This window comes from Euwallacea similis, chromosome 5 (genome assembly GCF_039881205.1).
Source record: "Euwallacea similis isolate ESF13 chromosome 5, ESF131.1, whole genome shotgun sequence".
NCBI lineage: Eukaryota > Metazoa > Arthropoda > Insecta > Coleoptera > Curculionidae > Euwallacea > Euwallacea similis.
Genome location: NC_089613.1, coordinates 6,229,877 through 6,251,755, shown reverse-complemented (window position 1 = coordinate 6,251,755; position 21,879 = coordinate 6,229,877). Strand labels below are relative to the sequence as shown.

General features: G+C 33.4%; 4 protein-coding genes across 8 annotated transcripts in view; 1 reads left to right on the top strand and 3 right to left on the bottom strand.

Annotated features, from left to right (window-relative positions):
• nAChRalpha4 (nicotinic acetylcholine receptor alpha4) overlaps nt 1-11,400 on the bottom strand; it is a 126,844-nt gene extending 115,444 nt beyond the window's left edge. For all 3 annotated transcript variants that reach the window (XM_066390003.1, XM_066390002.1, XM_066390004.1), the window contains exon 1: nt 11,106-11,400. In XM_066390003.1, the coding sequence (XP_066246100.1) occupies nt 11,106-11,306 (201 nt within the window). In that variant the 5' untranslated portion in view covers nt 11,307-11,400. The remainder of the gene's footprint in view (nt 1-11,105) is intronic.
• A 327-nt stretch (nt 11,401-11,727) lies between these two features.
• LOC136408832 (alpha-2-macroglobulin receptor-associated protein) lies at nt 11,728-14,516 on the bottom strand. The gene is made up of 7 exons (XM_066390013.1): nt 14,239-14,516; nt 13,789-14,004; nt 13,351-13,573; nt 12,854-12,936; nt 12,683-12,794; nt 12,396-12,480; nt 11,728-12,235 (listed from the first exon to the last, which is right to left on the bottom strand). The coding sequence occupies exons 1-7, from the start codon at nt 14,473-14,475 to the stop codon at nt 12,040-12,042; spliced, it is 1,152 nt and encodes a 383-aa protein (XP_066246110.1). The 5' UTR covers nt 14,476-14,516; the 3' UTR covers nt 11,728-12,039.
• A 795-nt stretch (nt 14,517-15,311) lies between these two features.
• On the top strand, nt 15,312-18,246 carry Fnta (farnesyl transferase alpha). The gene is made up of 6 exons (XM_066390015.1): nt 15,312-15,562; nt 16,469-16,592; nt 16,655-16,885; nt 16,948-17,148; nt 17,404-17,644; nt 18,035-18,246. The coding sequence occupies exons 1-6, from the start codon at nt 15,421-15,423 to the stop codon at nt 18,086-18,088; spliced, it is 993 nt and encodes a 330-aa protein (XP_066246112.1). The 5' UTR covers nt 15,312-15,420; the 3' UTR covers nt 18,089-18,246.
• A 664-nt stretch (nt 18,247-18,910) lies between these two features.
• The window catches only part of LOC136408835 (Kv channel-interacting protein 1-like), a 154,238-nt gene continuing 151,269 nt past the window's right edge, over nt 18,911-21,879 (bottom strand). For all 3 annotated transcript variants that reach the window (XM_066390017.1, XM_066390018.1, XM_066390016.1), the window contains one exon: nt 18,911-20,940. In XM_066390017.1, the coding sequence (XP_066246114.1) occupies nt 20,830-20,940 (111 nt within the window). In that variant the 3' untranslated portion in view covers nt 18,911-20,829. The remainder of the gene's footprint in view (nt 20,941-21,879) is intronic.

Here is a 21,879-nt window from a genome sequence, read left to right as displayed (position 1 = left end):
TTTAATTTTCACTGAGTTTTTATTTTACATCGATAAAACAAATAAAAAAGCAAAATGGTATGCAGAGTATCAAGACATATTTCAAAGAGTGAAAAAAATGCTGCATTTTTTGTGCGAAGTATATTGCCTCGATGAACAGTACATGTTTTTATTTCACTTTAAAATTGTGGCATTTTTGTGTAAAATTGACTAGAAACGTCCAGTTTATTAATTTGTGAATTTTCAGAGTGTTTTCTTTGAACTTACTAAAAAAAAATGATGTTGTCAGAAAGACAGAGTATCGAAGTGTTGATATTGCTTGGATGTGGAGATAGAATGTGAAGTCAAAGTGAAGTGTTTGCGTTATTTAATGCAAAATATCCGGAAAAATAAATTTCCCAGGATACTGTTAGCAAGATATTCCATAAATTTGAGGAGCATGACACAATGAAAAATTTGTTCAGAAGTGGTTGGCCACGTGTTTTAGATGATGATCAAAAATTGAACATCGCCTTATCTCTGCAGGAAGATCCGCATGTGTCAACAGTTTCATTAGCTCGAAACCATGCTGCATCTAGATGTACAACTGCAAAGTTTTTGAAAACAGAAAAATATCTCCCATATACGGTATATCTTGCCCGAGAGCTTTTGGAAGATGACTGTAACAAGCGTTTGCAGTTTTATAAGAGAATGATAAGATGGTGTGATGAAAATAATCTATTTCCACTGAACATACTCTTTTCAGATCAAGCTACCTTTTATTTAAATGGAATGGTTAACAAGCACAATTATCGCTTCTGGATTCAGGAAAACCCACACTGGATATATGAAGCTCATATGCAGCGCCCTCAGAAAGTAAATGTATAGGCAGATGTCATTAATAACTGAATTGTAGGGCCATTCTTTTTCGAAGAAAACCTTACAGTTGAACGCTACTTAGATTTTTTAAGTTTTGAATTGGTGCCTACTCTAGCTATTATGTTTCCCAACGACGCAGATCCAGATATGTCCATTTACAAAAATTTGGTTTCAACAGAATAGCTCTCCTCCACATTTTAGTGTTAAAGTTAGAGGACATCTTGATGAAATATTTGTGGGTCGCTAGATTGGACGACGTGGCGCAATTGAATGACCACCCAGATTTCCAGACTTAACGCCATTAGATTATTTTTTTTGGGGATATCTGAAAAATTTAATTTATCAAAATAGGTTGGCTAATATTGAAGACCTAAAAGTCAAAATTAGAGTGAAGTCAAATAACATACCGGCTGAGGCCATTCGGAATTCCATCGACGGATTTTACCATCACCTGGGAGCATGCCAAGTAGAGGGGGGGAAGATATTTTCAGCATCTGTTACGTTAAATAACCTGTAGATAGGACTAAGAAGGTATTCGTATTTTTTTTGTTTTTGAAAAAATTTTTTTTTCCTAATAACCGCGTAACTAAAAGAAATAAAAAGGTATGGCAAGATTCCATTTTTCACGAACTTTTCAACGAGCCCAAACAAGACATATAATTCCGTAAAAAAACGTTGGGTAAGGTTGCAGCTAAAGAGTTGAGGAGGGAAAATATTGAAAGGAAAATATTTTTGGTTGAAGCCAAAAAATTAATTCACGTGTTTCAGCGTTTTTTTTTAGGTCACTCGTTGAAAAGGTATTCATTTTATTCCGGCCTTTCTCCCAACCTTGTATAGGGGTTTCAGCAGCTTTAGAGTAAGAAAATCTTAGTTTTAGAGTTAACTCTAGTGCTCTAGTATTTTTGTTACACCCTGAACCCTAACTCATCTGTCAGATCAAACCTTTCCGAGCGGTACCATTGCTAGCGATTCTGAATTATTATTTTCAGGAAGCACAAATTCATCTCAAACAACATAATCGAGGAGGAGAGAGCAGAAGTGTTACCTTTCCCTTCAAATCGATCGCGCTATTATTTTCAGCCATTTTCCAATTCAAACAAAGGCTTTATCGTGACATGATTTCTCTTATTTCTCAATAAATTTTCAGGAATCCACGACTTTTGTGTAAAAATCAAATCATGAATGCAAATAATTTATTAATGAGTTTCAATAATAGGATTTTCGCTGTTTTGTGTCACACTAAATTTAACCTATTAAAAACGTCTTTACTACGACCCGGATTTCTAGAAACTCGTAATATATCGGTGGACGTTTTGGACCCATGCCCGGATTAAAATGACATGGATTGGCTAAATAAGCCGGTATTCTAGATACTGTAAAAAATACGAGAGCCGTTTGATAAGTCAGTGACTTTTTGGATGAAAGATATTTTTTTCGGCCAAAAACCGTTTTATTTCTTAACATAGTCGCCTTTTAGCTCAATACATTTAGTCCAGCGTTATTCCAATTTTTTTTATCCCTTCCAAATAATAGGTTTTATGAAGGTCCTCAAAATAGGCGTTTATTTCAGTGATAACCTTTTCATTCGACCCAAATCTCTTACTGCCCAGCCATTTATTCAAGTTTGGAAACAGGAAATAGTCGCAGGGGGCTAAATCTGGAGAATATTCTGGGTGGGATAGCCATTCATAGCCTAATTTATGGATTTTTGCCATGGCGACTACACATATATGCACCCATGCATTATCTCGACGGAACAGCACTTTTTTTCGCCAAATGTGATCGTTTTTGCTTCAATTCAATATCGAATCTGTCCAAAAGCTCTGAATAATATTCACTAGTGATCGTTTTACCCTTTTCAAAGTGATCGATGTGAATGACACAGCGTGCATCCCAAAAAACTGTAGCCATCATCTTGTTGGCCGACAGACCCACCTTGATCTTCTTTGGTGCATGTCACCTGGAGAAATCCACTGTTTCGGTTATTCCTTGGTTTCTGGTATGTTGTGATGGATCCAAGTTTCGTCAACGGTTGCGAAACAGCGAAAAAACTCATTCTAATTGCGGCTGAACATTGTTAAATAGTCTTTTGAAATGGTCACACGGGAGTACTTATGGTCGACTATGAGCAATCATGCGGATAGCTTTTTCATATCCAAATATTCATGTAAAATGTGATGTATCCGCTCAGTTGAGATGCCTACAGCCTAAGCCACCTCACGCACTTTCATTATCCAATTGTCCAATATTGTTCCATAAATTTTATCGACAATTTCTGGCGTGAGGACCTATTTTAGACATCCTGAACGTTTTGCGCCACTTGTGCTGGTACGACCGCAACGAAACTCAGTAAACCATTTCTTAACCATTGAAATTGATGGTGCAGAATCCCCATAGTATTTATCAAGTCTTTCCTTGGTTTTGGTAAAGGTTTTTTTACGTAACAAATAATGCTTAATCAGCACACGAAATTCACTTTTTTCCATTTTCGTCGAAATTTACGAGGTCGTCTGCTTTCAATGACTATTAAACACAAACTAAATGATGTAGCTTGCTCAAAATTTGACACAAGTCTGCATTTAAATTTATTACGCGAGAAATTCAAAAAGTCACTGACTTATCAAACGGCCCTCGTAGATGACCTGAACATTTTTGCTTCTTTTCGTCCCTTCAACATCCCCATAACACGTCCTTGTTTTTTTTATAGTAAAAACTCCAAGTTTGCTGAGAAAAGCGAGGACTTTAAAAAGGCTCTCAGTCCAGTGGCGTAGAGTATTACAAGAATTAGTTTTAGCTTTTCGGAACTGAGGTGATTTTAATTCAGTTCTACGTCTCTGTATTCTTGAAAATTAAAATTTATCCATTAACTTTTCGGATCGAAAACTGCACTAAAATTAATAGTGTCGCTTCATTAAATATATCCTCAATCCTGAGGTACATTGACCTGCTCGATTACTGTCAATCTCAGACTTTCAAGCAATTCTCAACTATCCAACTAAATAAATTAATTGCAAAATTCCCTAACAGTCACTCGACGAAAATGGACCGTAAAAGAGCAATAAACCTTAAGAAAGATCGTGACTTTTAATTCTGCTTTCTTTCTACATTGTCTTTTTCGCAATAAAAACTGAATAGTCGGCCATCTCAGGAGCGGAGTTTCCCACCTTTGCTCGATTTTAGACTTAAATCTAAGCGGGGGGTAATTTAACAAAATTTAATTAGGATTAAATTGCAAGTCATGACTAATTTGCCTAGAAGAGGGTTTAAGGCACTCGTGAAAGGTTCGTCGCATATTCGAACCATTTATTGTTCCTTTAGCTGAAATTTTCATCTGTGTTCATTAAAATTCAGATACGTAATGATCCTCAATATTAAGCAGGAATAAAACACAGAAAAATATATTATAAAAACTATTATCAGCATTTTTTTTTTTTCAATTCTCTTGGGGGGAAACTGAGCAACTGATACTGATTTCTTCCCAGATTTTTTCCGTTGATAAGAAAAAGCGGTATTTTCTATCCTCAAAGTGAATTAAGCAACTTTCTCCATGTGAACTATTATAGAAGGCAGAATATAGCGAAATTAGAGGAAAACTATTCAATGTGTCAAGATTGATCCAATTAATCGAATCGGACCTGGTCTAAATCTTTTTACGGGGAATTTTCCGGGAGATCCATTTCCTCAATTTGCTTTTTGCCATCTGGCAGCGCTTTCCTCCAGAGGTGTTCCAGATTAAAATCCCGATTTTCCCAAATCAAATTTACGCTCATTTCCTACTGAAAACGCGTGCTTTCCTTTGATTTTATGCTTTGCTTTTGCGATCTTAGCACGTAAGAACAACTGCTTTGCAAAAAAGTTGGATCAAAAGGTTTCATGTTGACTTAAAGAAATTCATCTTGGTACCTATGAAAAAGTACTTAATGGGGTAAGAACTTGTGAACTGCAAGAGATACAGAGTCGCTCTTTACAATTCCTGGAATTAATCGAAAACTCTAAGAAATAAATATAGAAAATTTGTACTCAAAATACTGCTAGAAGCAGTCTAATATAAATGTGAAATAAAATACAGCATATCTCATTTAAAACAACTTGATCACAATTTAGGTTTGAAATATTATACTTGGACACTCCGTGTATCTACAGGGTGTCCCAGCGGGAGCCGCCATTAGACATTTTGGGAAAATTATGGATAGAAAAGTTAGGAAAGTTTGGTGGTTTGGTAAGAATTATGGAGCGACCTCACCTAAAATATTTTCAGTGACGTCACAGTTCCGGTTGTATTGGAAGCCAATATTTGCTTTCTTATTTAAAATGGAACACCCTATATTTTATTGCAGTTTTGGATTTTACGTTCAATTTTAATACAAATTTATTAATATATTGGCTTTCTTAAAATTAATAGTTTTCAATATACAGGGTGGAGACTTTAACTGGAATAAATTCGCTAGCGGGGAGGTGAATATTGTTTCGAAAAATTCCCGAGACACGTCAACGTTTTAATGTATTTACCTACATTTTGAAAGCAATATGAAAGATATAGCTCTTCAGGGGTAGTTGAAACCGCCCTCAACATGTTTTTTTTTCAAATGCAACCCTATAGCTTGTAACCCCTCATTGGAAAGCTGGTGAAAAGAGAAATCCAGCGTACTGATTAAATTTTAGTTTTTAGTACGTTTGAGTGTTGCATAAAGTCGAAACGTAATTTTAAAGTTTAATTTATTTTCAATGTAACAATTACTCAAAATGTGTATCATTCACTTGTTGGCAGCGTTCCAATCTGTGGTAGGTTTCGTCCCTTACATTATGCAACATTTCCGGTGTTATTTTAGTAATTTTCTCTCTTATCCTTTCCTGCAGGTTTGCTATGTTGTTCATTTTTGAAATGTAAACTTTACTTTTCAGATATCCCCACAAAAAACTCCAAATATTTTTTTGCCACAACTGATATTTGCTATTTTTTGTTAGCGTTTTTACATAGCCGCAAAGAAGAACTTAGTTTGCATAGCATATTCAGAGTTGGAAATGAAGTATTGTTGCAAACTGGTGCAAATGCCTTATTTAACTGAATCGCTAAAAATCGAAATTTTCATGATGGTTGAATATGGTGATAGGGCGCGAACTCAAAGCGAAGTTCTTCGCCTCTTTCGAGAAACGCATCCTCACTTGCCACCAATAAATACCAGGTACCATTAGTAAAATAGACGCATAATATCGAGAGATGGGTCACGTCAGTATCGAGAGAGAGTAGGGCTGTTGTTGATATCGACACGAAGTTGAATTTGTTGTTTGCTTTAGAAGAAAATTCAATCACTCCAACCCGACGACTGACCCGTGTTAGTAATCTTAATCACAAAACAGTGTTAAAAATACTTCAATATAAGAAAAAACGCCCGTATAAAATTCGAGCTGTTCAAGAGCTACTTGAAGGTGATCCAAATCGATGACTGGAATTTTGCGATTTATTGATGACTCGTATTGATCAAAGCCATTTATTTTTAGAGTGGATACTTTTCTCAGACGAGACTACTTTTACGTTAAATGGGCACGTAAACCGCCAAAACTGTCGCTATTGGGCTGGAGAGAACTCCTATTGGATGAGAGAACTTCATACTCAGCGCCCACAGAAAACTAATGTGTGGACCGGAATAATAAAAGATAGAATTGTAGGACCATTTTTCTTTGATGACACTATTAATGGAGCAAGATACTTGCATTTTCTCCAGCACGAACTAATGCCAGTTCTATGTCATTTATTTTCAAATCCCTTGAACCCTAACTTGAAGGACGAGAGGCTATAGTTTCAACAAGATGGGGTCGCGCCACACTAGGCTGTTATTGTTCGTCAATATTTGGATAGAATTTTTCTCGATAAGTGAATTGGAAGGTGAGGTACTATTGAGTGGCCAGCAAGGTTTCCAGATCTTACACCGCTGAATTTATTTTTGTGGGGACATCTCAAAAGTAAGGTTTACATTCCAAAACTCAACAACATAACAGACCTTCAGGAAAGGGTAACAGAGGAAATCATTAAAATAACACCGGTAATGTTGCATAATGTAAGGGACGAAACCAACCACAGACTAGGATGCCGCCAACAAGTGAGTGGTACACATTTTGAGCAATTGTTACGATGAAAATGAAACTTTAAAATTACGTTTTGGTTTTATGCAACCCTCAAACGTACTAAAAATTCAAATTTGATCAGTACGCTGGATTTCTCTTTTCACCAGCTTTCCGATGAGGGATCACAAGCCATAGGGTTGAATTTTAAAAAAATATGTTGAGGGTGGTTTCAGCTACCTCTGAAGGGCTATATTTTTCATATTGCTTGCAAAATGTAGGTAAATATATTAAAACGTTGACGTGTTTCGGGAGTTTTTCGAAAAATTATTCACCTCACCGCTAGCGAATTTATTCCAGTTAAAGTCTCTACCCTGTATATGCAATTGAATGTTGAAAGTGACAGATACAGATGTTTGCAAAACTGCAAGTTGTTAACTAATGAAAAGATATTTAGTAACTCTTTTTTTCGGAATACTATAGAAGATCCATATTTTAGTATGCTGTCAAACTTTACCTGATATTTTCTATAGAGTGTCCACAAAAATAGAACCAACTTGAACATCAAAAAATGGTCAAAACATGAACATTTAAAATGGAACCCTACTATTATTTTGATGTATTATGAAACTCCATCGAAAAGGATCCTATGTTTACATTTAATTACTTATAGTAAACTTGCAGAGTTTGTGAATAATTTCGTTTTATATGTTGATGAAGATATAATACATCCTTAATTCTAAGGTGTAATGCGAATATGATAGATATATCTATGGATAATGGAAATATCAGCAAAATGCTGTTGTTATGTGGCATAAGTTATACACACTTGAAAAAAAAAGTAATCATATTTATTGAAAAATATTCGCATTCATATTTGCAGTTTAGAATTAGAGATGTATTATACCTTCATCAACTTATAAGACGAAATTATTCAAAAACTATGCAAATTTACTATAGGTAATTAAATGTAAACATAGGTTTCTTTTCGGCGGAATTTCATAATACATCAAAGTAATAGTAGGGTTTCATTTTAAATGTTCAAGTTTTGATCATTTTTTGATGTCCAGATTGATCCTATTTTTGTGGACACCCTATAGAAAATATCAGGTAAGTTTGACAGCATACTAAAATATGAACCTTTTACAGCATTCCGAAAAAAAGAGTTACTAAATATCTTTTCGTTAGTTAACAATTCGCAGTTTTGTAAATATCTACATCTGTTTGTTTCAACATTCAATTGCATATACCTTGAAAACTATTAATTTTAAGAAAGCTAACATATTAATAAACTTGTATTAAAATTGAACGTGGAATCCAAAAATATAATAATGCATAGTATTCCATTTCAAATAAACGAGCAAATATCGGCTTCCGGTACAACCGGAACTGTGACGTCATTGAAAATGTTTTTGACGAAGACGCTACATGGCTCTTATCAAACCACTAAACTTTCGTAACTTTGCTATTCATAGTAGTCCCAAAATGCCTAATGGCGGTTCCCGGTGTGACACCCTGTATAATACAACCGATGAAATTTCATATACTTTAGTTCCGTAAAATGGAAAAATTACACAGCTGATAAACTGGATGTTTCGGCGAATCCTGGACATAGGAGATTAACGTGGAAAATCCGGTTTTTTTTGCGCCTGCGCAAATTATCCAATTGAAAAACTTTTGCACGGAGGTCATAGTACTTAAGGCGCGTCATCATTTTGCGTTTTTTCAATCTTCTAAGTAAAGCTGTTTTGACTCAAAACACCTCCAAATTTCAAAAATTTGAATGTTTTGCATAACCGTTAGAGACCATGATTGGTCAGAATCGAGGTCAGAATTAAATAAACACAAAGTCGCCAACAATATAAGTGTAAAATGTCAAATTAATTTTTTTTCTTTTTGCTAATTTCTAAGTAGTTTTTAATTTAGTGAAAAATATGCAAATATCTTAAATCAGCGTTGTGATGCTCGAAAATACACGCCCTAACTTTGAGGATCGGTTGGCATATTGCACAGCTGCAGAAGGTGATCTTTTCGAGCAATTGCTGTAAATGTTTTTGTAAATAAAGTTAAAGTTTTTTGTTTTTGTTGTCTTACTTGTTTGGTTGAACTTTTATGTGTAAGTAGTTGTTTAGTTTATTTGTTTTCACTATTTCTTTTTTGCATTTAAATGAAAAGTTAAGTAAAGAAACTTCTGTTTACGTGAAGTTTTCACACTTATGTCGTTGGCGATTTTGTGTTTGTTTAATTCTAACTCTATATATTGACTCTAATAATTGACTCTGACCAATTGTGGCCTCTAACGATTACCTGAGATATTAAAATTTTTTAAATTTGGAGGCGTTTTGAGCCAAAACGGCTCTAATTAGAAGATTGAAAAAATTTCGGAATGATGACCGGTAGTGAATACTATGACCTCTATATAAAAAAAATTCAATTGGATAATTCGTACAAGCGCAAAAAAATAAAAATCAATTTTTCATGTTAATCTCCTACGTTCAGAGTTCGCCTGGATACCCAGCATATGTTACCCAAACCAAAATTAACTTAAACAAGAGATACTAATATGCCACACCCTCTGAATATTCGTATAATTTCCTGAAGTATATTTTGATTTTCCCTGCATTAAACATTTTAATACATTCTGCGCTGCAGTATACGTATAATTTTAGGTCTCAAAGGGTCTTAACGAATTCAGAATTGGTACGTTTAAAAGGCCAAATTGTTACTGCTAACTTCCCCACTTTGTATACAAAACAATTCAATAATATTTGAAAATTCCTCTTATTATATGCGCAATTTAAGCAAACATTGCAATATACGAAAATTTTATCCTGAATAACACAATTTATTCGCGGAAAGTTTCACTGCAAGCGAGTTCACTGGAGCAACGTCCAAATTCCGCCTCTCTAATGCTCGTATTTCATTAATTCAGTTGGGATAACTGAAGCCCCTTGAGACAAATTTAATCTTAACACTAAATTTTTGTGTTAAAAAATGGTAGAAAATTAATAATTTCGCTTGAAGAGCTAAGGGGAAAAGGGGTTAAGAATTTTCAAATTTATATACAAACTGTGACATTAATTTCAAATAGAATGCTTGAAAGGGAATATTTTCTAGTGTATATGTCCTTATACGTATCTCTAACAATTTTTAAGATACAGCACATCAAAATTAAGTTTACTATAGAATTTATTTTAAAAATTTCGATTTTTACTCATCTTGTACTCGTTCATTCAAAAATTAAGTTTTCCAAGTTCCAGGAAGGCTCCAATTCCTATAGAAATTTATTGAAATTCTGTCTGATCATTGATTGAACAGAATACAATTAATCTATATATATTGAATATCACTACACTCACCTGAAACTCTTTCTATAGTCACCTTGGAAATTTTATTGAAATTCCAATTTTAAAGGAAACTTATGTTCATTATCTCTTTTAAAAACCTACCCAAATGTTAACAATTTGGACTAAAAATCTAAGAAAGATTAAAGGTAGAAAATACTTATAAATGACACTACATTCCGTAGAATAATCAGGGCTATGAGATTTTGGAGTATATTGAATCATGGGCGTAAACAAAAAAATAATACAAAGATTCAAAACTTTCCAGAAAATTTCTCAAGAGATGGGAGGAACACAATTTTCAAATTTAAAACGTCGCTTTTCTAGAAACCCGAAGAACAATTTTATTAAAGTTACAGCTTACTTTCATTTACTCACAGGTTGACTCTTTTTAAATTCCATGGAGGCTCCAATTTCTATGGAAATTGCGCTCCTTAATTACCTTAACATAACACAACGAATCCATTCTTAAGCTTCAATTTCCATGAAAACTTATGGAAATTATGTCCATGGAAAATATACCAGAAAATTAATAATGCCGCATAAAGGTCTTAAGAAAAAGGAGGAGCGTAAAAAATGCGTGCTAGTATTGACTCATGTGTTAGAGTAATGAGGACTAGAAGTATCGTTTTCTTGCGGACGAGAAACGCCCAAAATCTCCATGAAAATTTTTACTAAAACTTAACAGAAAATTGATAATTTAATCCAATGATTTAGGAAAATAGGAGAAAGAACTTCAGAATTGCTTGCCAACACTGATTTATCCTATAGAGTGATGAGGATCGAGAGTTTTCAATTTTATCAAGTCACCCATATTACAGTTCCATGAGTAATTGCTATATAGGAAATGAGGCCAAAACTTACAACGTCGATCAGCTGCGACAATTTGAGCTTGATGCACACACGAAGCACATCGGAAGTGTTCACCACGGGTCGCACCAGTTTGTTATAGTTGCTAAGAAGATCGTCGTACAGCCTTTTCGCGTCCGGATTGGCCTGGACGAGGACGAGGCCATAAAAGAGGACAACGGGCACGCACCAGTAAACCGAGGCCATCGGGGCCATCCTCGGAGTGCTGTTGGGGCCGCACGCACCACCTCATCCGCCCCAGACGCGACTGAACGCTGAGGCGGCGCCGGAGACTGCACCGGGTGAGATGGCCATGGGGGCCCGAAAGGACTCGAAACAGGCCGGAAGCTGCACAGAAGGGCGAAGCTCTATTTGGGCGTCTTTATTGGGCAGCGCTCCTCGTGGGTCTAGATGCGTAGAGTTCTCACATTTACATCTATACAAGAATGAAACAAATCGAATAAACCAAACCCAACTTAGATATAAACGTTGAAACCTACAGGAGAATATACAGGGTCGATCAAATCGAATAAATATTTAATAAAAATTTATTTGTTTTGAGGTTGTGTGTTTATTACCTTGCGACTCACCCTATATATACAATTTTACAATTTTTAGAATAATATAAAAACACAGATTTTCTTAAAGAACTCATTTTTTATTAGCATATTTCTATAAAAACGCATATAAATATATTATTGCAAACCCACATTATTGAATTCAAAATGTTCTCATTGAAGTCTCAACGCCACTTTGAGCATAAAATATACATATTAAATACTACTACATGTACCTTATAAAAAATGTTTGCTTTGGCATTACAGAATAGTCACTATACGAGACTAAATTTTAGAACTAAGTTAACTATACCTCCAAATTAAATTGAATTTAGATTTGATATTGGGACCAAAAATAATGTACGTTTATACTTTTATTTTTTGTAAATGTTTTATAATTCGATGTGTTTTTGCATGATTTTGGTCTCAATATCCAAGTGGATTTTATCCACTTTTCTTGCATGTTTCTTGATATTCTCTTCCATCATTTTGTGGCCGTGTGATTTTTCACCCGAAAATTTCTGTTTTTTGTTGTGCTTTTCTTCGTTAATGGCATGTTCCACTTGCATGTGTCGCAATTTTAGTAACCTGAGAAAAAAAGAAACTATAAAAAAATCCTTTTAGGCAAATACTCATGTGTTTGAGGATGAATAGTGTTTTTGAAAGTTAACGTTGTAAACTAAGATAAATAAAAATGATATGATATGATATAATATATCGTGCAATAGTTCTAAAAAAGATATTTTACCTATTTTCGTAGTGCAATAATTCGGATTTTAGGGACTGAAGTTCTGCAGTACTGAAGTTACTTTCCAGTGCAATCCTCCATAAACCTAAGACGAAGTAAACTGCTCACAACAAAATAGAAACGGCAAATTTTTGGGTTCCACATTTCATAATCTTATTTATACATTCGATAAAATTTTCTCGTGATTTTAAATGATTAGTTTAATTTACGGAGCACGCTTTACAAAAGATTATGCCAAAGACGACCATGCGGTCGATAAAATAAAAATTAAACACACTATAACTAACCTTGAACCTTAGGTTCTACAAATTCTTTACTTGCTGGGCCAGAAGAAGCAAGTTTATCCAAATGATCGTACCCATCTTTCAATTGGCGATGCTGATCTCTTATTAAATTCACCTATTCACGATATTCATAAATTAAAATACAGAAAGATGGATTTGGAAGGTAACAAATACCTTGTCCAAATAATCCTTGTTTGGCTGTTTTTCCTCCAATATTTCGATTTGATTATATTTATCCAGAGATTCATCCAAAGAGTCTGAAATAAAATCGACTGTATTAAGACATTCAGCACCAGACCCAATATTAAGAGTTCTGTAAAAAGACTATTTAATAAAATAGCTAACATACACTAGTGCCTGCCTTAGCCTCATGGTAGAATTTTTAACTAGAGGACAAAAGAAGATTGAGAAGCAGAAAAAAATAGCTTGAAGTAGGGTCATGGCAGACACTACTCAAACACTTTCAGGCAAGCAAACATAAGTTTGTGAGATGAAAAACGTCACACTTAAGTCCTATGTAACTCTTTCATAATTCTTAACTGGAGCGTGTACTATGGCTTTGTGATGTAAATAGGAAAAACAGGAGACATTGTGAAGTACTGGCAGTAAATACCTTGTGGAATCTTCTCTTTAAAACCTATAAAAAAAAAGAAAATCAATTAAATACTCACTTTGCACCCTCTCCTCCGTTTGATCCTTTGGATCACCCTTCACTTTGTACAACAAAGAATAATACTGATCAATCTTGTCCTGATGATGCTGGAATTCTTCATGCAAAGCAGATAACTCTGCTTTGCTAAAACCAGCCATTACTGCTTTCTCCCATAGTTTGTTCAATTTTTTATCTTTAAACAGGCTTTTATTCACATGTTTATCCGAAGCTTCATTCAAAGCCTAAAAAAAAATCAAAGTGGTGTCCGTTTGGCAGATTTTTAATTTAAATGTTTTCATAACAGACATGGCCACTGGAGTAAATATAGGATAAATTACTCTGTAAAAAAATGTCAATTAATAACAGCAAGAAAAATTTAACTTAAAAATCAAATATCTTGCAAATATCAAAAACCCAGACATCGCTGAACATCACTCTCACAAAATAACAATTCTACCTTGTAAGGATAAACTTTTTGCTCATTGTCCATGTCGTCCATCTGATCCAATAACCCATAATTTGTCATTATCACTTTCAATTTGTCACGCAATTGAGCCTCCTTCAATCCATCCTTGTCTTTCCCTTCTGCTCGTAAATGTTTCCATGTTATTTCTTCTTTGTCATGGAGCTTTAGTTCACCGAATATGGATGTAAGTTTGGAATCAGTCAGTCGCTACAAAACGAGGAGTACAGAATACATTTGAGTTTTTTATGTTCATTTTTGACTTGTTGTACTACTTTGCTTTGGTGGCTTAATTCTGTCACCTAAACTGAAATAAATCCCAGTTTTCAAGCAATATTTAATATGAGAGAGGAATTGAAAATGACCTCAAATACTCCATGAGAACTTAATATCGTCAGTACTTGGTAATGATTATGAAAACAAATGAACAAAATTTCTACTTACATATATGGCTTTCGACCATAATAAATTCAACTTTGCCATCCTAAAGGGCCTATCCAGATGTCTTAAAGTTATGGGTCTTAAATCATCCCCAGGTTTAAAAGTATCTTGGGATGTATTTACGTTAGTTTGAGGCTTGTTGTGAGCATTTGCATCTTTAGAATACTTATTATGACATTCCGTGATGGCAAAAATACAAAATATAACGTAAGATAGAGAAAATAACATATTCCTGGCCATATTTGATCAAAATATGATTATTTTTGAGGATTTAATTAACATTAACTTAATAAATACGTGGAGAAACTGGAAACGTAAACAATAATTATGGAATCAAACAGTTCTAACCTCAACTTTCTCCTGCAGTGAAATGACCATTCATCCTTGTCAATGTGCAGCCAAATTGGTTTAAACCTATTTTTACTTATTGCTGTTTGCTTGCATGTATTGTTTCTTAGATTTCTATTTTCTTCGAGTCGGGGACGATCCTTATTTCCCATTTAAGAGTTTTCCTGTTTTTCGACTAGTTATCACGAACTTTCCTTTATCATAACATTAACAAATCTTCCAAATTTTGGGACATTTATTATGCTCGGCTACACCACTCACATTATCTTTCAAGTGCCCCCTGATTTTCAATTTAGTACGAAGATTAGCGCTTTGTGCACAATATTGCTTGCCGCTAAAAAAACTTCTTATCAACATATTATCAACTTTGTTGACGAGACTTCTCTAAATTTCAGCAGGCTTATTAAATAGACCGCTTCACATGGTAGACGAGGTATAATCTAAAGATACCTGTGCGGTCGATTTTGTGATAAATTTTTTTAAGCTACCGCTATTACGAGAAATCTTTCCAGAACGACATAGGGAGGCTCCCAGTCCGTCCACAACGACGGTAACCGTGACGATGCTACAATGAAAACCTGCGCATGGCATCAAGTTACAAAAGTCTTCTGAAATTTGCCCCTAAGACATGACAAAAGTGCATCACTGAACTTCGTACTTCTATAAGGTGTAACTAGAGTAAATATATCTCAATTGTTCTAAATCCTATGACTGTTAACGTCAAGCGGCACTGACACAAAACATAACCTCATTTCAACCTTCTAATCTCTTTTGTATTATCTACATTTTTAGAATTGGAAATTTATTTTAAAAAAAAAGCAAAATCTTTAATTAAAAATGGGTGATAGCAGCAGCGATGAAGGGGCACTAGGCAGTCAGTACGTTCTTTATAAAAACAGGCGCGAATGGAGTGATGTAACTCCGTTAAAGCAGGATGATGGGGAACACCCTATTGTATCTATTGATTACACCCCCGAATGTGAGTAATGTGTGCTTTTATAGCGAATATGATGTTGTTAAAATTTGGAATAGTACTATTTCCACATTTTCCAATTGATGGCTATAAAAAAGCCCTTAAAGTATATTCAGTAGTGAGGCCAATATTTTACGTCAAAATCCTCCTTGAAGTCACCATTTGGGAATTTGAAGAGGGTTACTTCAGGGGCATCATAACAGAAGAAATGTAAGAGTTATTAATATTTGGCACATAAAAGCTATTTATAAAATTTTTTCAGATCATGAGATTCTACCTAATTTCATGATTAACCATACTACATAAAAGAAATAAGTTGATTCAACAGCCAGATTTTTTGGTTGGTTAATTTTAATTATTGATTTTACAAGCAACATAACATTAAAACCATGAAAGTGACCAATAAACAACCTCTGCTCTATCACACATTTGGCATTCAACTGACTAGTGTTGGACGAGTTGCTCTTAAATCTTGGCACATATAAAGATTCATCATATCTTGTTTGCTCAAACAAAAAACTCATTATGTACATTTTTCACAATCAAATATCATAGAAATTTAGTTCTTATTCCTTTTATCACAATACTTTCAAAATTGAATAAAGTTTTATATAAAACTCATAAATTAAATTTGTTTATTCACTTGTTGTATGAATAACTGTTGTTTCATACTGTTATTTAATTATGTATTCCACAAAATATGCATTGACTATCACATGTTACATTGCATCCCATTTGGTGTCGCTCTGATTGAACAAATTAATAGAGATAACCTGAACTCACTTACTATGTCATAACTAAATTGATTTCACAAACTTTAGGAAAGATTTATGTTTTAAGTCAAAACAAATTATGTTACATATTTGTCATCTGATTATCAATTTTATCTGTTTAACTTCCCTTCTTTTTCAGTTGAAGATTGCTTTGACTACTTTCGAGCCATAGTCCAAAAGAAAGAATATTCAGAGAGAGCCTTAGAATTAACAAAAACTGCCGCTAAATTCAATCCTGCAAATTACACTGTATGGCAATACAGGTACACATTTTATTACTTTTTCCCAAATTTATAAAAATTAAATTATTAATTATCATCTTTAGGAGAGAAATTTTGAAAGTCCTTAAAAAGGATTTGCACCAGGAATTAGATTATATTGAAAAAGTCATACTGAAACAAACCAAGAATTATCAAGTATGGCATCATAGAAAAGTGCTAGTTGAGTGGCTGCAAGATCCATCAAAGGAAAAATATCTTACAGAGAAAGCTCTGGCTACAGATGCAAAAAATTATCATGCATGGCAACACCGGCAATGGGTTATTAAAACCTTCAAGTAAATCATATTATAGTTTTAAAAAAATCATTTCTTAATTCTGTTAAACAATTTTTTTGCAGTTTATATGATGGTGAATTAGAATATGTTGATCAACTACTGCAGGATGATATAAAAAACAATTCGGCTTGGAACCAGAGATATTTTGTTGTGAACAGTGTCACTGGTTTTACCCAAGAAACTCTGAGTCGTGAAATCGAATACACACTAGATAAAATAAAGATCCTTATGGATAATGAGAGTGCATGGAACTATTTAAGAGGGTAAGTAGCCCTTTCAGTAAAAGATTAATTAATTGAGTTTTTTTACTCCTTATATCATATTGTAATTAACGTTGCTTAGGAATATAAATATGTCTAAAGGTTTCTTTAGAAATCATTTGAATCAAATTGGTCCTATCAGCTAAATTTGGCTTATGGGATTAGCTAGCTATTATTAGAAATCAATCAGCTTAGTTGAAAATCAGCCGATAGGGATCCATCTTATGCACATTATGATGATAAATGAATTTTCTGTAGTCTGCTTCTTCATGACAAAGGAGGTTTAAGTCGAAACAAAAAAGTCACAGAGTTCTTTGAAAACATGTACAAGGAGGGAAATAGGTCTCCCTTTTTGTTAGCTTTTATTGTTGATATGTGTTCAGAGAGATCTCTGGAACATGGTGAAGGCGAAGAGGATAACACATACTCAGTAGCTAGAGCAAAAGAACTGTGTAATGATTTGGCTACAAAGTTTGATACGATAAGAGGAAAGTATTGGGTGAGTATTGATGCAGATTTGACTGTTAGTTTAAATTATAAAGTCGATTGATACAATATATCCCTAGTATGTATTACTTAAATAGTGTTATACCATATGGAAAAATTTAAGAGTTTTTCTATTTTTAGAGAAAAACAAATTTTTACTATGGTTGATGATTTTTTGTAGAAATTGTGTTTATTTTTTTCATGAATTTCGCACTTTTGTTGGAAATTAATTAATTTTATTTTACTTGAAGATTTTCTGAATTTTTCTCTACATTTCTTGGTCTTTTTTACTTTAATTTCATCAACATTTGCTAGGAATTGATTCTTAAAATAGAAAAAAAACTAATTTCTGAAACTTTTCTTCAATAGTTTATATTTTACAAAATATGAATGCTGGTTTTAGGAATACATGGCCGACACCATAGAGAAACAATCAAAAGGGGAAGCTGTGGACTAGGTAAATTGTAGTACATGTTAGAGTATAATTAAGCCATTTTTTGCTTAAGACTTTAAACACCTTTTTGAGACTTTTGTGTCAGTGGCCGTGATATATCTAGTTAATTCTTAAAGCATTTAATGTATTAAGAATTTAATTAAATTAAGTACCTACAACTTATTATTATTTTAAATAAAATTAGGTTTTCAGAACTGAAATTTCTTGGCTATTTCTATCCTAGTTCACTTTCTATTTACATCAGATTTCAGCTAAAGCATTTTCATTGAAGTAAGAGTGTTTCTTGAAATTACGAAACAATGGTGGCGAATGCGATCAATTGGTTAGTGGCCCCATAAAAACATATTAAAAATTCAACAGACAAATGTGCATATTTTATATACTTTTTAGTTCATAAATCAAATAAAAAGTACATAATATGAACGCATTTCTTAATTCACGTTAAAAGTATTTCGCTCTCATGAACTCGGCAATGCCAGCGTTAAACACGTCACTGTATCGGCTGGTTGCTCACATTGCCTACATGTTTTTTAACGGAACCACTGCGAATTTTTTATGCAAATGTTTTTTTATTGTAGTTATTAGTCGAAATTTCGGTCTCGTTGCAAAGACTGCGATCGCATACATTTTGGGCTATTACAGTGGGTATTAGTTTATTAGGAGATTTAGTTGTGGTTACAGTGATGAGTGTATTATATTACCCATGATGAAAGCAGATTCAAACACCATTTTGTAAAATTATAGGATTTATTTGTAGGTTCTAGAAACATCAGATCAAGATCGATAAAACCTGTAAGGTATAACATAGAGTTTCTTCACTACAAATAATTCTAACATTGTTATACGGTTACCGCGGCAATATCATAGATGCTGAACCATTTCAGACTTAATTTGCCTAACATCAAAGGATGTGGATTTTTAGAGATAGAATAAACATTCCTTTTCAAAGAGGTGTAACAGATTAACTGTATTTTTTTGTTCAAAATGTGTCTGAAATTAAATGAAGTCTGAAACTGGTATAATGTTACGCATAGTGGTGGAATACCATGACTACCCATTGTCAAAGTTACATATAATTTGAGCTAATTCAGAAATAACATCGACCATTGAAAAGGGTGTTGGGTAGGTAGCTACGTAACCAAAAGGAAACTTCACTAATATTTCATAAGGTATTTTTGCACCACTCATTCTATTTAAATTAAAATCATCAAGAAGCGTGATGATATGTACAATTCTCATTACTCTGGTTACTATTTTTCAAAAGTTAAAGTGGTGGTTATCGTTATCAATTGGAGATAGTTACTTCTCGTTAAGCGTTATCTTGCATGCGTTTTGTATTTTCAGTGAACCTTAAAACAAAACGAAAACTTGCAACTTTATTGTAATTAAATCAGGGTCGTATCGAGAGGAGAATGAAAAAATTGAGAAATTTGCAAAAACATTTATTATGTCTCTTCTCAAAAGTTTATAATAATGCTGAAAGGAGCAAGATTAGCAGTTATTTCAAAAATTTTCAATAAAAAAATTTGTGTTAAAAGTATCCACGAAATTTTGAAAACAAAACTTTGAAAATTCGTTTGTTTTTATTTTAGAAATTATTTCTCTATAAACCAGAGGTAACTACCGCTTTATTGACAATATAAAAATCAAGCAAATTTATGCCCCAAACCTCTTGAAATTTTTAACATTTTCAATATAAATAAATAAATAAAAATACCCATTGATTCTCTTATAACAACACTAACGTACTAACTTTACCAGTTATCTTGGCCACATCCTTAAATATAACAGTTCCATATAAACGCATATTTCACATAGTATATTCAAACACCGAATTATTTCGTAGGACAGTACGGAAAAATATAAAATTTCTAACATCGATATAATTTATAAATTTCTATCTACTTACATCGTTTAATAAAATATTAAATATTAACTTTTTACAATTGTTTTTAACATCGATATCTGTTTCTATCTAAAAATAATTATGTATATTATGTTATGTCATCTAGAATTCCATAATTTAAATATACAGGATATGCTTGCATACTTTTTTGTTTGGTATGGGAGAAACTCTTATTGTTTCAGTAACTGGTTATATAATTTTTTGTAACCCGATATTAAACCTAGTAATCTAAAACTCGCAAAAGTCACCTAATTCTGAGCAAACCCTGTATATTGTACACTATCCCTTAATCCCCCTCTATCTTTACATTGTAATAACTCTATCGATCCATATCCATAAAGCTTTTAATACACTGTTAAGTTTGATTAAACGTCTGATTCTCGGGTTTTATTATTGTTTTTCTATTGATTCCTCATTCCCGTCTGGGAATAGATCGTAAAATTGCACAACGGCAATAGAACGATGAAACCAATCCGAACAAAATATTCTGTCAGAATTAAGTCAGTCATGTGTCTCTTGTCAACGTAGGCTATCTAAGAAGCTGACAAGTGACAAATGAAGAACCTTTCTGTCGAACCACAGATAGAGAAGTGACATGAAAAACGTTTCTGCCAACTGACGTCTGTAGTGTGTCCTTAAAGTCTGATGTTTTTATTGGTTCTCAATTATGAATTATACTTAATTGGTCGAATTCGAGATTGTTCCAAGGAAATTTAATTGATTTTGCTAAGCGAAAATTTGATAAATTTAACGCACTCTAGAATTGGAAAAAATTAACAATTTTGTTGATAAATGTGTTCTATGGTTGAGGAGAAGGTTCTCGAAATCCCACCGAATGTCACATAGATGAGTCGAAAACTGCCATTGAAGCGGAGATGTCTTTGTCCGTTTTGCAGCAATCTAGGAATTCGTCCATGGTGACCACTCCGTCTTGGTTTTTATCCATTTTCTTAAAATAAAAAGACATTAAAAAATTTATTTCTCTTTAAACCTAAAAAATATTGATAAAAACTAGGTAAATCTATACAGGGTGTCCCGGAAATGAGTGTATAATGTTTGACCTAAATATTCCTGAACTAAAAATAAGGCGGTCTAGGCAAACTTATCTACATATATCCAATGTTGCTTCGTTTTGTCGCTACATGGCGCCAAAGTTGTCAAATTAATATGTTATAGTTTTTTCGAAATAATTGCTAGACGCTATCATCAATTTTCACTGATTTTGGAACTAAGAATTATTATATAAATCGGTATGTTTTGACGTGAGCGAGATATTTTTTTACTGCGTAATGACGCTGGTTCAAAAATAAAAGTTTGTATTTGTGTTATCCCTGTATGAATGATTTTAATTTATTCTCTGCCATAAACTGACTTCATTTTAGAACTTTTTTGTTTTTTGTAAAACTTTCGCCAGTCATACACTTTCCCTACAAAAAAATTATTTAAGATACCTTGCAATTAGTCCATGTTGTGAAAATAATATTGAAAAAATTGTGTTTTGAGTTTCCTACATCATAACAAAATAAGTATTTCGTACTTCTGACATACTGATAAGGTTTACTATAATTGTTGGTCGGAGTTGAATTTATTACAAATTGGATAATTTTTGATCTTTTAAAATGTAAAATTATTCTATCGCCGAGAAGGTTGAGATGCTTTTAGTATATGGATTCTGTGAGGAAAATAAACGCATGAGTGTCATGACCTTCAACCATCAATCTTGGGCGAGTATTGAAAGACAACTTAGGGAAACGGATAGTTTTAATTAAAAAAAAAGTTTAATCAAGGTGCCAACATCAAAAAACGCCAAAAATTGAGAAAAAATGGTACCATCCCGATTGATTGGTAGAATATCTATGGAAATAGAAGGTAGCAAAGAAATCTATTT